The following is a 12436-nucleotide window of genomic DNA, read 5'->3' on the forward strand; positions in this document are numbered from 1 at the left end:
CACTGATGATAATAATGGGCACAATGTTGAATGAAAACAGTTCTTATTTATTTTCTTTCAAATTTAAGTATTCAGGTAAAAACAATTCAAAGACAAAATACTAATACTATACTAATACTAATTGAACTAGTGTAGGAACATTGAACTCTGAGTACACATTCAGTTGTTCACCTCTGCTGTAACGTAAATTGTGCAGCATACAAGCAAGATGAAATCATAACAATAAACAAAGGGCTCTTTTCTGTAACATATTGCACACAACCATGTCCTTATTGGAAGCAGTCCTGGAGCTGGGATAGGGCCGGGTCAGGCCAGGTTCTGATAGTCCTCCTACTTGGCTGTATAGTCCTTCTGACCGGGACTTATGCTGGGATCAGGATTAGTTTATGTGATCTGACTGGCCCAGGTGAGGGAGAGGTGCAGTTCTGTGTGCTTTCTTGATGTTAAGAGTATACATGGTCTAGTGTGTTCTTTCCTCTAGTAACACAATCTACATGCTGGAAAAAAGCTGGGGAGTACAGACTTTAAAGTGATGGTTTGGAGTAATTTCACCCTAGGGTCCTTTGCACCATGACCTCGAGCCAAACACCCACCCAGAAGCTTTTTTCACCTGGGTCTAACATTGGGAGAGTTAGCTAGAGTAGCGTTATCAGCTGAATAGCTTAGCGCGGGGCTAATGGACCCACGTTTGTATCTCGTAAATGACCCCACTAATAATGCCCGAAATGATACCAAACTTCTACAGTAGTACATATAGGTTATGTACTCATAAAACGATGGATTGTAAAGTTTGTAAGTACACCAGAAGTTTATGTAAATAACACTTGCCTGCTGGCTTCTGCTCTCTGCTGTTGTTGTTGCTGCTGTGACGAGTGCTTAGGGCCGTCTACAAATTACAACACCGAAAAGAGATGCAACAAAAATATTTTTTAATTTTACTTTTTTTTTTTTTTTAAAGTAAGTGCTGTAGAATAACTAGCAGGAGACAAGTAATAATTGAGGTAAGTTTGGAGACATTACCTTATTTAATCATTAAATTAATAAATATTTTTGTTGTATCTCTTTTCGGTGTAGTAATTTGTAGACGGCCCTAAGCACTCGTCTAACTGCAGGTAGCAGCAGCAGCAGCAGCAACAGAGAGCAGAATAGAGCAGGCAAGTGTTCATAAACTTCTGGTGTACTTACAAACTTTTCAATCCATCGTTTTATGAGTACATAACCTATTTGTACTAGTGTAGACGTTTGGTATCATTTCGGGCATTATTAGTGGGGTCATTTACGAGATACAAACGTGGGTCCATGGCCTCCGCGCTAAGCTATTCAGCTGATAACGCTACTCTACGCTAACTCTCCCAATCTTAGACCCTGGTGAAAAAAGCTTCTGGGGGCGTGTTTGGCTCGAGGTCATGGTACAAAGGACCCTAGGGTGAAATTACTCCGAACCATCACTTTAAGGATGCCTTGTTAAAGTCCCCTGTATGCTGCAGTCTGTTCACTATGGTTAGCAGTGAGCCAAACTTGTGCTAACGTTAGCATCGGGGGCTATGTAGACGGCAGCGTGCTGTTTTCGTTGTAAATAAAATGGCCTGTATATTACCGACAGGGCTCCAGGTCAGGTGAGCCGTGCTGGACAACGATCCTGCGGTCGGTACTCCATTCATTGTGCACAAAAATGCAGTCCTCCGCTCCGCCTCTGGTCTTTATTTTCTCATCCTGCCAGTAGCTAGCTCGGCGTGCTAGCGCTGACAACAACCTGGAGCGCCCGGTCTGGCTATGTCCTCCGGGATGTTATGAGCCACCTGGAAGGCTCTTGTAACGGCTGTGTTGTATCGTAGTCCTGTATTGATTAATTCAGTGTGGCTGTACTTGTATAAATATACACCGACAGGAGAGCTAGTAGCCGCTGCACAATCGCGCACCGCCATCTTTGTTGACATGAGTGAATGTGTAGTGTTCCAATCGGTTCCAATGCGTGTTTTGAAGAGTTTTTTTTCTTAGTAATTTAAATACTCGATAATGTCAATTTGCACAGCATTAACACAACAATGACGATATTATCGCCCACCCCTACGTTGCGGTATCGATATCGAGGTATTTGGTTAAAAATATCGTGATATTTGTTTTTCTCTATATCGCCCAGCCCTACTAACACTACACTGGCCAGAACTAAACTGCCACACAGAGACACAGCTCAGTAAAAACATAGACACCAAAGTAATTCAGTGGGAAAACAGCGATACTTCTTTACTAATCTCTGCAAACAGACTTAATAATACATTTCTTGGGTTGAGAGTGAAAAATGAGTCCACAGAAACACAAGCTTTCCTACATTGATCGGCTGTAGTTTTCAGCACAAGTATTTACAAACTCTAACATTGAACACCACATGGAGAAGATGGTACATACAGTATGTTATCTTGAAACAGATTTGATTCAGTAAAACGAACTGTCAGTGACCAACCGGTGAGGGAACAACACTACTCATGTGCTATTCACAGCATGCATCTATTTTACGAGCAACGTTCTCCGTTTATTTTGATGCTGATTTGCATTACAAAGTTAGAAATTTGACAGCATGTAGACAAACAAGCTGAGACAAACGTGTCAACACAGCTGATGTCCCACCAGCCGAGCCAAAAAATACAAAAACATTTGTTGACATTTGATTCAGACACTATTGACATGCCGCTGCGGCACGCTATTAGTCACGGTTGCATTCGTTTCCCTCTCTGTGTTTTGAAAAGGGCATCATAAAGGATCCACATCTACGAAAAACACATTCAAAAACCGAACCATCAGAGCCACAGTGGAGCTACAGTTTGGTTGTGATTTGAACTTTTTCATATCAAGGTTTCAAGTTAGAAAGTCTTAGTCACATCTTCAGAGGATCGATTTTTTTTAGCAGAGTAAATGTTATCTTAAATAATGTACACTGCATATCCCAGCTTAGCCATTAGTATTTTGTTTAATTAGCAGTTTAAAAGTTTGTCGGTCATGCCAGTTTAAAGTTTGGTATAGGTTTCATCCGCGGATAACCAACCAGCCGTCATCACAGTTACTTTAAATTGACTCCTTGCCCATTAGCTCCTCAACAGACTGTGTATTTTACATTTCTTCTAAACATGTTCTATTAAATACCTTTGTGCACTAGGCATATTTATTTATGTATTACTCTGTGTCACCTCCTACTGTGCAATATGCCACTTCTATTCATCTGCACCTTACTCTGTATATCTGTGTACAGTACAGGCCAAAAGTTTGGACACACCTTCTCATTCAATGTGTTTCTTTATTTTCATGACTATTTACATTGTAGATTCTCACTGAAGGCATCAAAATTATGAATGAACACATATGGAATTATGTACTTAACAAAAAAGTGTGAAATAACTGAAAACATGTCTTATATTTTAGATTCGTCAAAGTAGCCACCCTTTGCTTTTTTTGATAACTCTGCAAACCCTTGGTGTTCTCTCAATGAGCTTCATGAGGTAGTCACCTGAAATGGTTTTACCTTCACAGGTGTGCTTTGTCAGGGTTAATTAGTGGAATTTTTTCCCTTATTAATAAAAAAGCAAAGGGTGGCTACTTTGAAGAATCTAAAATATAAAACATGTTTTCAGTTATTCACCTTGTTAAATTCATAATTCCATATGTGTTCATTCATAGTTTTGATGCCTTTAGTGAGAATCTACAATGCAAATAGTCATGAAAATAAAAGGAAACGCATTTGAATGAGAAGGTGTGTCCAAACTTTTGGCCTGTACTGTATATATATATATATATATATATATATATATATATATATATATATATATATATATATTTTTACCGGTTTTCTTTTGTCTGTTTATAATAAGGGTGTTTATAGTGTACATATTATCACTATCAATATTATTACTCTTATTCTATTTGTCTATTTCTTATAATACCTTTTGTATATTTTTCCTATGTCTATTTAATGTGTGTTTGTCTTTTTCTGATGTGTGTGAATTTCATTGAGCTGCTGTAACAAGGGAATTTCCCCAGTGTGGGATTAAAAAAGTCTATCTTCTCTTCTCTTATCTAAGCAGCTGCTGGTTTCAGTTAATGCCAGTACAGCATTATAATCAATTCAAATACACTTGCATGGTAATGCTGTATGAGCAGTGAATAGTTTCTTCTTGTATTGAAAAGTCCTGTAGGTAGCTGACATTCAACATTCAACATTCAACTCACAATTATCTGAGCCGGAATATTTTTCAATGCAAACGTTCTTTGCTTCCTGTTTGATGGTCTTCCAGGTTTTGATTTATTAGATAATATGCGTAGCTTGCTACATGTAATGCTTTTTTGGCAGCTGACTCTCAGATGTTTGAGCTTCCCACAAGTGCCTAAACACCCCATGATGCCAAGTGCATCTAATGAGTAATACAGTAGCAAAGGACGGACAGGAAGAAGCAGTGAAGAAAGAAAGCAGAACAGAAAAAAGGAGACGGCTGGAACAGATATTTTACAGTGGGAGGTGCGCTTTTTTGGGGAGTAAACTGGATCTTTCTGGTGAGATCTCAATAATGACATCGGGAAACAACATTTGTGGGGAAGCCTGAAACTGGACCACCACAACCATGTAGCAAGTAGCATGGTGTTGTAGCATCTCTAGCTGACAGCACACGTCTTTGATTGAGACTGGGCCGCACTCGCTGCTGCAGGAGGAGGGAAGGAAGGAAGGAAGAACAAAGGAAGGAAGGAATGAAGGGAGGGAGGGAGGGAGAAAGGAAAAACAGAGCGGCAGTTATTTTTCCATAATGTAAAGTGACACCATGAAAAATGCATTCAAAAGTTTTTTTTTACAATGTCTCCACCTGTATGTGTGTATTTGTGTTTCTGTACTTTTACGATGGTTACCAAGCAGCAGTTTGGGCATTTAGTTCTCACTCAAATGTACCTCAAAACAGGCACATAGACTGGTTAGGCTCAGAGGCATTTAGCAGTGGTGGAATGGAACTAAGTACATTTTCTCAAATACAAGGTACAAGTACAAATTTGAGGCACTTTTCTTTTCATGCCACTTTCTACTTCTACTCCGCTACATTTGAGAGAGAAATATTGTACTTTTTACTCCACTACATTCATCTGACAGCTTTAGTTACTAGTTACTTAAACATTTAAGATTGTTGAACACAAAACACATGTAGTTCATAAAATACAATGTTTTATTATAAATTAAACTACCCAACAATATATAAACCGACAAGTACAGCTGAAATGAATAGCCGATTAAACACTTAGTTGATTGACAGACGGATTGTTTCTAAGGCCATGTTTAGACAGAAACGTTCTGAAGAGAAAACGCAAAAGTGGCGTTGCGTTCTCACTTTTTATTCCGTGTTTAGACAAGCGTTTTGGGGGGGCAGGGGGTATCTGTGTGTATATGGTGATGCAAAAGTGTGTGAAATTGGACGTAGTATGCACACCAGGCGGCTAGGTGGTAGTGTGCGTAGAACCTTCCTTCTACTTCTCTCTAGTAGCGCGAAACCAAAACATGACGAAGCGAACAACCCAAGCTGACAATTTTGTCTGGACAGACGAGGAGGTGGAGTTATTGCTCCAAACAACCTTAGATTACAAAGCCACAACAGGGCGTGTGCCAGTCAAAATATATAGACATATGGACCGAATTTCTTCAGCAGTATGGAAATAATCCGACATGTTTGTTGTTATTTTCCTGTACTGGTGCATGCCTGTGACGTAAACGCGTACACGACGAGAGCCACTGTGAGCAGATCGGAGCAGACTTTTGCGTTTTTACCCTTTAGACAGGAAGACGGTGGAGCATTTTTAAGATTTCCTGGAGGGTGGTTTCACTTTTTTGCGAATTAAGCCCCAAAAACGGCATCACCGTCTAAACGAAAAGAAATAAAATATTTTGTCCTTTTCACCCGTGAGCATTGTCGTGTAAACAGGGCCTAAAATGGGAGGATTTTTTCTCCATTGAGTACTTTAACTTTTAATACTTAAGTATAATTTTCCTGATAATACTTACATACCATTACTGAAGTAACATTTTCAATGCAGGACTTTTACTTGTAGAAGTATTTTTTACTTAAACTTAAGTAAAGGAACTGAATACTACTTCCACCACTGGCATTTAGTACATCCCACATTAAACTGGGAGAGTAATGCATTGTCTGTGTGTGTTCATATATCTGAGGGCCTCCTACCTTGTTTGGCCCCCGCAGCCTCCTCCTTGGCTTTCTTGGCCTCCTCAATGGCGGCCAGCTTGGCCTCGTGCACCTCCTTCAGGGCGTTCCACTCCTTCCTGTTGTTCAACAGGCGCTCCAGCATGGGGGTGATCTCCACGTGGAAACGACTGAACTCCTGGAGAGCAGGACGGGTCGACACAAATCAAATCGCATCCAAATCAATACTGCTTCGTTAGATCCAAAGATTTATTAAATCTTATAAATATAACACTGACAATGTTTCAGATGGTGCGGACAAAGTCGATTTTTAGTAATCAAGTTATGTACACCTGAACCATCTTGAAATAAAGTTACTGAGGCGAATAGTCAATACCAAGTTAAAATGCCATCTACGGACCTTTTTCACAGCAGACATTTTGACTTGACGTAGTAGGAAAAGCACAGCTGAAATTGATGACCTTAACAATGGCTCAATTCCATCAAGTGTCTCAGTAAGCTATTTCAGTGAGTCAGCGACCCCTTTTCCACCGAGGCAGAGCTGGTGCTGGTTCGGAGCCAGAGCCTAGTTTCAAATCGGTTCTTTGTTTTTCGACCACCAAAGCACCAGCTCCGAACCAGTAAAAGTGCTGGGCCAGAAGTAAGAACCGCTTACGTCAGCGGCTGGGGGCGGGGTTACCGTGACCAACAAGACGAACAGAAACTTGTGACTGGCATTTTTGAATTAGCAAATAAACACGATGGACGCGATTAAAAACAACAGCAGTAGTCACAGGAGGAAACAAGCTGCTTTCTTGCACTATAACACGTTGGATCCGCCAAGTTTGGATGCCGATGTAGGTCCGCAAAGCCATGAACATCAATAGCAAAGCAAGGCCGCCATTGTTGATGGTGTGTTTGTGTTTGGCGCCGCCGCGCTAACATTGCTGGGAAAGATGAGACGTATAGAGTGACGTAAGACCTGGCTCTGTGCCGGCTCTTTAGCCTGTGGAAAAGCAAACCGGTTCTTTGGAGGCTCGTCAGTCGAACCAACTCCGAACCGGCACTAGCTCTAGCTCTGAACCAGCACCTGGTTCTTGTTGGTGGAAAAGGGGTAACAATGCACAATACCAGGGCCTCTCCTAAGTAGAATGCAGTCATCATTAATGGTTTTGAATACACCTGTGCTTTTCCTACTATGACATGTCAACATGTCAACATGTCATAGTAGGAAAAGGTCTATTCCAAGATAAGACAGACACCCTTAAAAGGCAGACTTAACAGGTGTCACACCTGCATGTAAATGTTTCTACAGTTTAGCTGCAGGGGCTTCTTTTCGGCGAGTGTTTGTTAGGTTAAAGGGAATCAAGAGTGAATGTTTTGAAGTGTAATGTCTGACCTTGTACACGAAAGCACAAACAAAGTCGATGAAACCACACTGCATCTTCGGCAGATCATCTGATTTGGTTCTGTCCATCATAGGCTGAAGGGGGGAGAAAAGTGTGTGAGACACTCAAATACTGTACACTCATGTGGCCATCAAGCCTGCTGCCAAGCCCTTGCATCTTAACCCTTGTGTTGTCTTCCCGTCAACCTCGAACGTTTTTGACGCCTTTTTTTCACAGTTTGTTTTTGCTTTTTCCACCGTTTTAAATTGTTAAATTTTTCTTCTACACATTTTCAGCGCTTATTTCTGCGTCCCATATTTTCTGATTTAAAACAAAAATTGAAAACGGGTCAATTTGACCCGAAAGTCAACACGAGGGTTAAAGTCTCTCTCTATACTAGGATTCAAAAGTGGTGCTGTTATTTTGTCCACCCCATTGTTTTGCTGCAAACTAAATTAAGTTTGCAGCCATAATTATGGTCAGTACAGTTTCGTAATAGAGAAATACATAAATATAAAATGTATCAACTTATTTAACGTTAAGGTTTGTTTATAGGTTTTAGTACAATCCCAAAGAGGGAGAGTGCTCCATCCTCACTAATGGAGAAAGTGTAGATTTATACATTTTGTACAAAAGAAATTCACATGTTACAATCATCCAATTGGGACCTGAAACCCAAATAGTCCACTAAAAGTAGCACAGGGTGACCGCTCGCTATAGACAAGCATCACTTTCTTAGGTATAAAAAAGGGGGGAGAGTGCAGACTCATGTGAAGTTCCATTATATTCACATTAGCAGCCACATCCAGAAATGGGCGAGTGTGAGCAGCACACTGGACTGTAAAAGCCTGTCAGAAAGTTCACGCTGGCTGTAATTGCTGGCAAAATTGCCCACCTACTCTTGATGAAATTGTTCAAGTGGTCACACTCTCCAAAGTCTTTTTTTTTTTTTTCTTGTCAGACCACAGTGAGTCACAGAATCGACTGCTGTAAAAAAACAAACTGATCAAAGTGAAATGTTTTCCCTGCTGACACAGATGCTATTAAATTCAGAGCACTGCGAGGTTAGAGAGTGTGGGATGGTGCTTCTCGCACTTCATGTGTCTCAAGGACATGAGAGAATGAAATAGAGCAAGGAGAGAGAGAGAGAGAGAGAGAAAGAGAGAGAAAGAGAGGAGGGTACGGTCGGCTGGGTGAGGGCCACAGTGCCCGCTCTTTCTGTATCAGTGCTCCACATAATGGCCTGTACATTGCCCAACACCACCGCCACAGGGAACTAAATCTGTCTTTTCATTTTGTCTTCCAACTGCGTCTCTGTCTCTTGTTCTCCTTCTCTCTAATCATGTCCTTCCGAAACTGAAGCCTCAAGGAGAGCCTTGGCCTGCCTTAATTCACATTATTCCTGTCCACCCGCCAAATCCTCGTTCTTCTCCTGGTATTAAAACAACAACAAATCACACAGAAATACTAGCAAGACAAAATAACATGTTACAATCCAAATGAATTAAAGTGATTGATCTCAGATTTCAGAGCATTTTGCAGAAGTTTAGAAGGGCATCATGAACTTGATCAAACTACAAGATCATGCTCACATTTGTTTAGATTAAAGTTCCAAAAAACTAAAAAGATTGACCTAATCACAGAAGATCCAACTAGCCTGAGTTTCATCTGGGAGAGAAGACATTTTATCCATAAACCTCTAACTTCAGGATGTATAACGTGGGTCTATGATATATGCGCAGTGTTTTGCTATCCACTGCAAACTCTTAAAAAAGTCTGTGTAACAAAAACAACCATCCAAGCTGTGTACAGTAAGGATGGGACACGGTTGACCTCAACTGAGGAGTTAATAGGGCGGTGGAAGGAGCACTTTGAGGAACTCCTGAATCCGACTAATACGCCCTCTATGTTAGAGGCAGAGCTGGAGGATGATGGGGGATCGTTGTCAATTTCCCAGGCGGAAGTCACTGATGTAGTCAAGCAACTCCACAGTGGCAAAGCCCCTGGGATTGATGAGATCCGTCCAGAAATGCTCAAGGCTCTGGGTGTGGAGGGGCTGTCCTGGTTGACACGCCTCTTCAACATTGCGTGGAAGTCTGGAACAGTGCCAAAGGAGTGGCAGACCGGGGTGGTGGTTCCCCTTTTTAAAAAGGGGGACCAGAGGGTGTGTGCCAATTACAGGGGTATCACACTTCTCAGCCTCCCTGGTAAAGTCTACTCCAAGGTGCTGGAAAGGAGGGTTCGGCCGATAGTCGAACCTCAGATTGAAGAGGAACAATGCGGATTCCGTCCTGGTCGTGGAACAATGGACCAGCTCTTCACTCTCGCAAGGATCCTGAAGGGAGCCTGGGAGTATGCCCAACCGGTCTACATGTGTTTTGTGGATATGGAAAAGGCGTATGACCGGGTCCCCCTGGGAGATACTGTGGGAGGTGTTGCGGGAGTATGGGGTGAGGGGGTCTCTTCTCAGCCATCCAATCTCTGTACGACCAAAGCGCTGTGTCCGGGTTCTTGGCAGTAAGTCGGACTCGTTTCAGGTGAGGGTTGGCCTCCGCCAGGGCTGCGCTCTGTCACCAATCCTGTTTGTAATATTTATGGACAGGATATCGAGGCGTAGTTGGGGTGGGAAGGGGTTGCGTTTCGGTGGGCTGGGGATCTCATTGCTGCTCTTTGCAGATGATGTGGTCCTGATGGCCTCATCGGTCTGTGACCTTCAGCACTCACTGGACCGGCTGGGATGAGGATCAGCACCTCTAAATCTGAGGCCATGGTTCTCAGCAGGAAACCGATGGAGTGCCTACTCCAGGTAGGGAATGAGTCCTTACCCCAAGTGAAGGAGTTCAAGTACCTTGGGGTTTTGTTCGCGAGTGAGGGGACAATGGAGCGGGAGATTGGTCGGAGAATCGGCGCAGCGGGTGCGGTATTACATTCAATTTATCACACCATTGTGACAAAAACAGAGCTGAGCCAGAAGGCAAAGCTCTCGATCTACCGGTCAGTTTTCGTTCCTACCCTCACCTATGGTCATGAGGGCTGGGTCATGACCGAAAGAACGAGATCCAGGGTACAAGCAGCCGAAATGGGTTTCCTCAGGAGGGTGGCTGGCGTCTCCCTTAGAGATAGGGTGAGAAGCTCAGTCATCCGTGAGGAGCTCGGAGTAGAGCCGCTGCTCGGCCAGCGTTAGAAGCCAGTTGAGGTGGTTCGGGCATCTGGTAAGGATGCCCCTGGGCCTCCCTAGGGAGGTGTTCCAGGCACGTCCAGCTGGGAGGAGGCCTCGGGGAAGACCCAGGACTAGGTGGAGGGATTATATCTCCAACCTGGCCTGGGAACGCCTCGGGATCCCCCAGTCGGAGCTGGTTAATGTGGCTTGGGAAAGGGAAGTTTGGGGTCCCCTGCTGGAGCTGCTCCCCCCGCGACCCGACACCGGATAAGCGGACGAAGATGGATGGATGGAACAAAAACAATCTAAGCTCAATAGTTCCACCTACCAGTGTTTTGGATATTTCCCCTAAGAAGTAATCATGGCCAAATCAGGGTCAAAAATCGGCCTTAACTTGTGTAGCAAGTTTATCAGTATAAAGGCTGTTTGACATTTACTTTTCTCATAAAGATATAAAAATAGATAAGACTTGTGTAGCAATAAGTGCTTTACAGAAACAAATGGATTCTGGCCATAACCCATCTGATAATAATTATGATGTTTATTGTTTCTCAAAGGAAAATCCTCTTCTTTGAGGTCAGAGGTCAACTATAAATAGAACCGCGGTACCGCTGGAGCTGGAGGGGGTTTAGTGTTTTTGGACGTCGATAGGACGGATGCATCTACTGTCTCCTCTAAACCAAAGATCTTCAACGGGGGGTCTGGGGCCCGTAGGGGGTCCTCAGAGTTACTGCAGGGGGGCCACCAAGTTATTGATACTTTTTTTAAAAGTTTTTTCATTACAGAAAAACACTCTGCACATCTATAACGTGAGACAGGTGCATCGGAGAGGGATAAGTAGGTCAAAAGTTGCAAAGAAACTCCCGTTCACTGTCTATCTTGCAAAAACTAAGTAGGCAACATTTTCGGTACTAGACCATCAGCTGACTCATCAAAAAGAATGAAGGGAGTTCCTTTGCAACTTTTGGAAGTTTTAAAAAAATGTAAATGTCTTAGCATGAATCTAACATAATATAAGCACATATAAATCAGCCTATGAGTTGTTTTGTGATTGTTGCAGGCAAAAATCCTTGATTATGCGGCACGTTTAATTAAAAAATGCAATGGAATATGCGGGATATTTATGCAATTTTATGCGATGAAATTGCGGGAACTTGCAAAAATTTTGGGAACTTGCAAAAACTGCGGTTTGATGAAAAGAGAAAAAAAGTGATTCCCCCAACACCCTGCTTTTCGATGATGTTCACGGTGCGTAATTACATCACTTCATAACGTTCCCATGGCAACAGGGGAAAATGGCTGCTCTTGTGTGAAGTAAACGCAACATTTTTCAACTTTCTGCTAAGAGATATGTGACTTTTTTGCAACGAAAATGCAGGAATTATGAAATCATGCAAGCCCCACATATTTTGCACAGAAATCGGCAATTTATGCGGCAAAAGTGCTGCATATTTGAAAAAATGCGGCATAATCACGTTTTTCTGGAGGGACTGCCTATTTGTAAAAATGAAAAAAAAAAGACATTAGGCTTACTGGCCCATAGGTAAGGTAGTCAATAAGAGCCACAGATCAGTCACATTTATGTTTAACATTACATTTTATAACTTAGGATTCTATGCACTAAAAATTTATGTATAAAGGCTTTAGGCTTTTTATTGTAGGCCCAGTTAAATATGCAACTTCATTTTTTTAAATATGTAGTATCTCCATCCCTTTCTCAGATAAGG

General features: G+C 42.2%; 1 protein-coding gene across 4 annotated transcripts in view; it reads right to left on the reverse strand.

Annotated features, from left to right (window-relative positions):
• Nucleotides 1-4267: 4267 nt before the first annotated feature.
• pde6a (phosphodiesterase 6A, cGMP-specific, rod, alpha) overlaps nucleotides 4268-12436 on the reverse strand; it is a 46289-nt gene continuing 38120 nt past the window's right edge. For 2 of the 4 annotated variants that reach the window (XM_039813736.1, XM_039813737.1), the window contains exons 22-24: nucleotides 7561-7644; nucleotides 6204-6360; nucleotides 4639-4685 (exon numbers count right to left, since the gene is read on the reverse strand). In XM_039813736.1, the coding sequence (XP_039669670.1) occupies nucleotides 4639-4685; nucleotides 6204-6360; nucleotides 7561-7644 (288 nt within the window). Of the gene's footprint in view, nucleotides 4686-6203; nucleotides 6361-7560; nucleotides 7645-12436 lie in introns of all 4 variants that reach the window. The other 2 variants (XM_039813738.1, XM_039813735.1) reach the window with 2 other exon arrangements.

Source organism: Perca fluviatilis, chromosome 10 (genome assembly GCF_010015445.1).
Source record: "Perca fluviatilis chromosome 10, GENO_Pfluv_1.0, whole genome shotgun sequence".
Classification (NCBI taxonomy): Eukaryota; Metazoa; Chordata; class Actinopteri; order Perciformes; family Percidae; genus Perca; species Perca fluviatilis.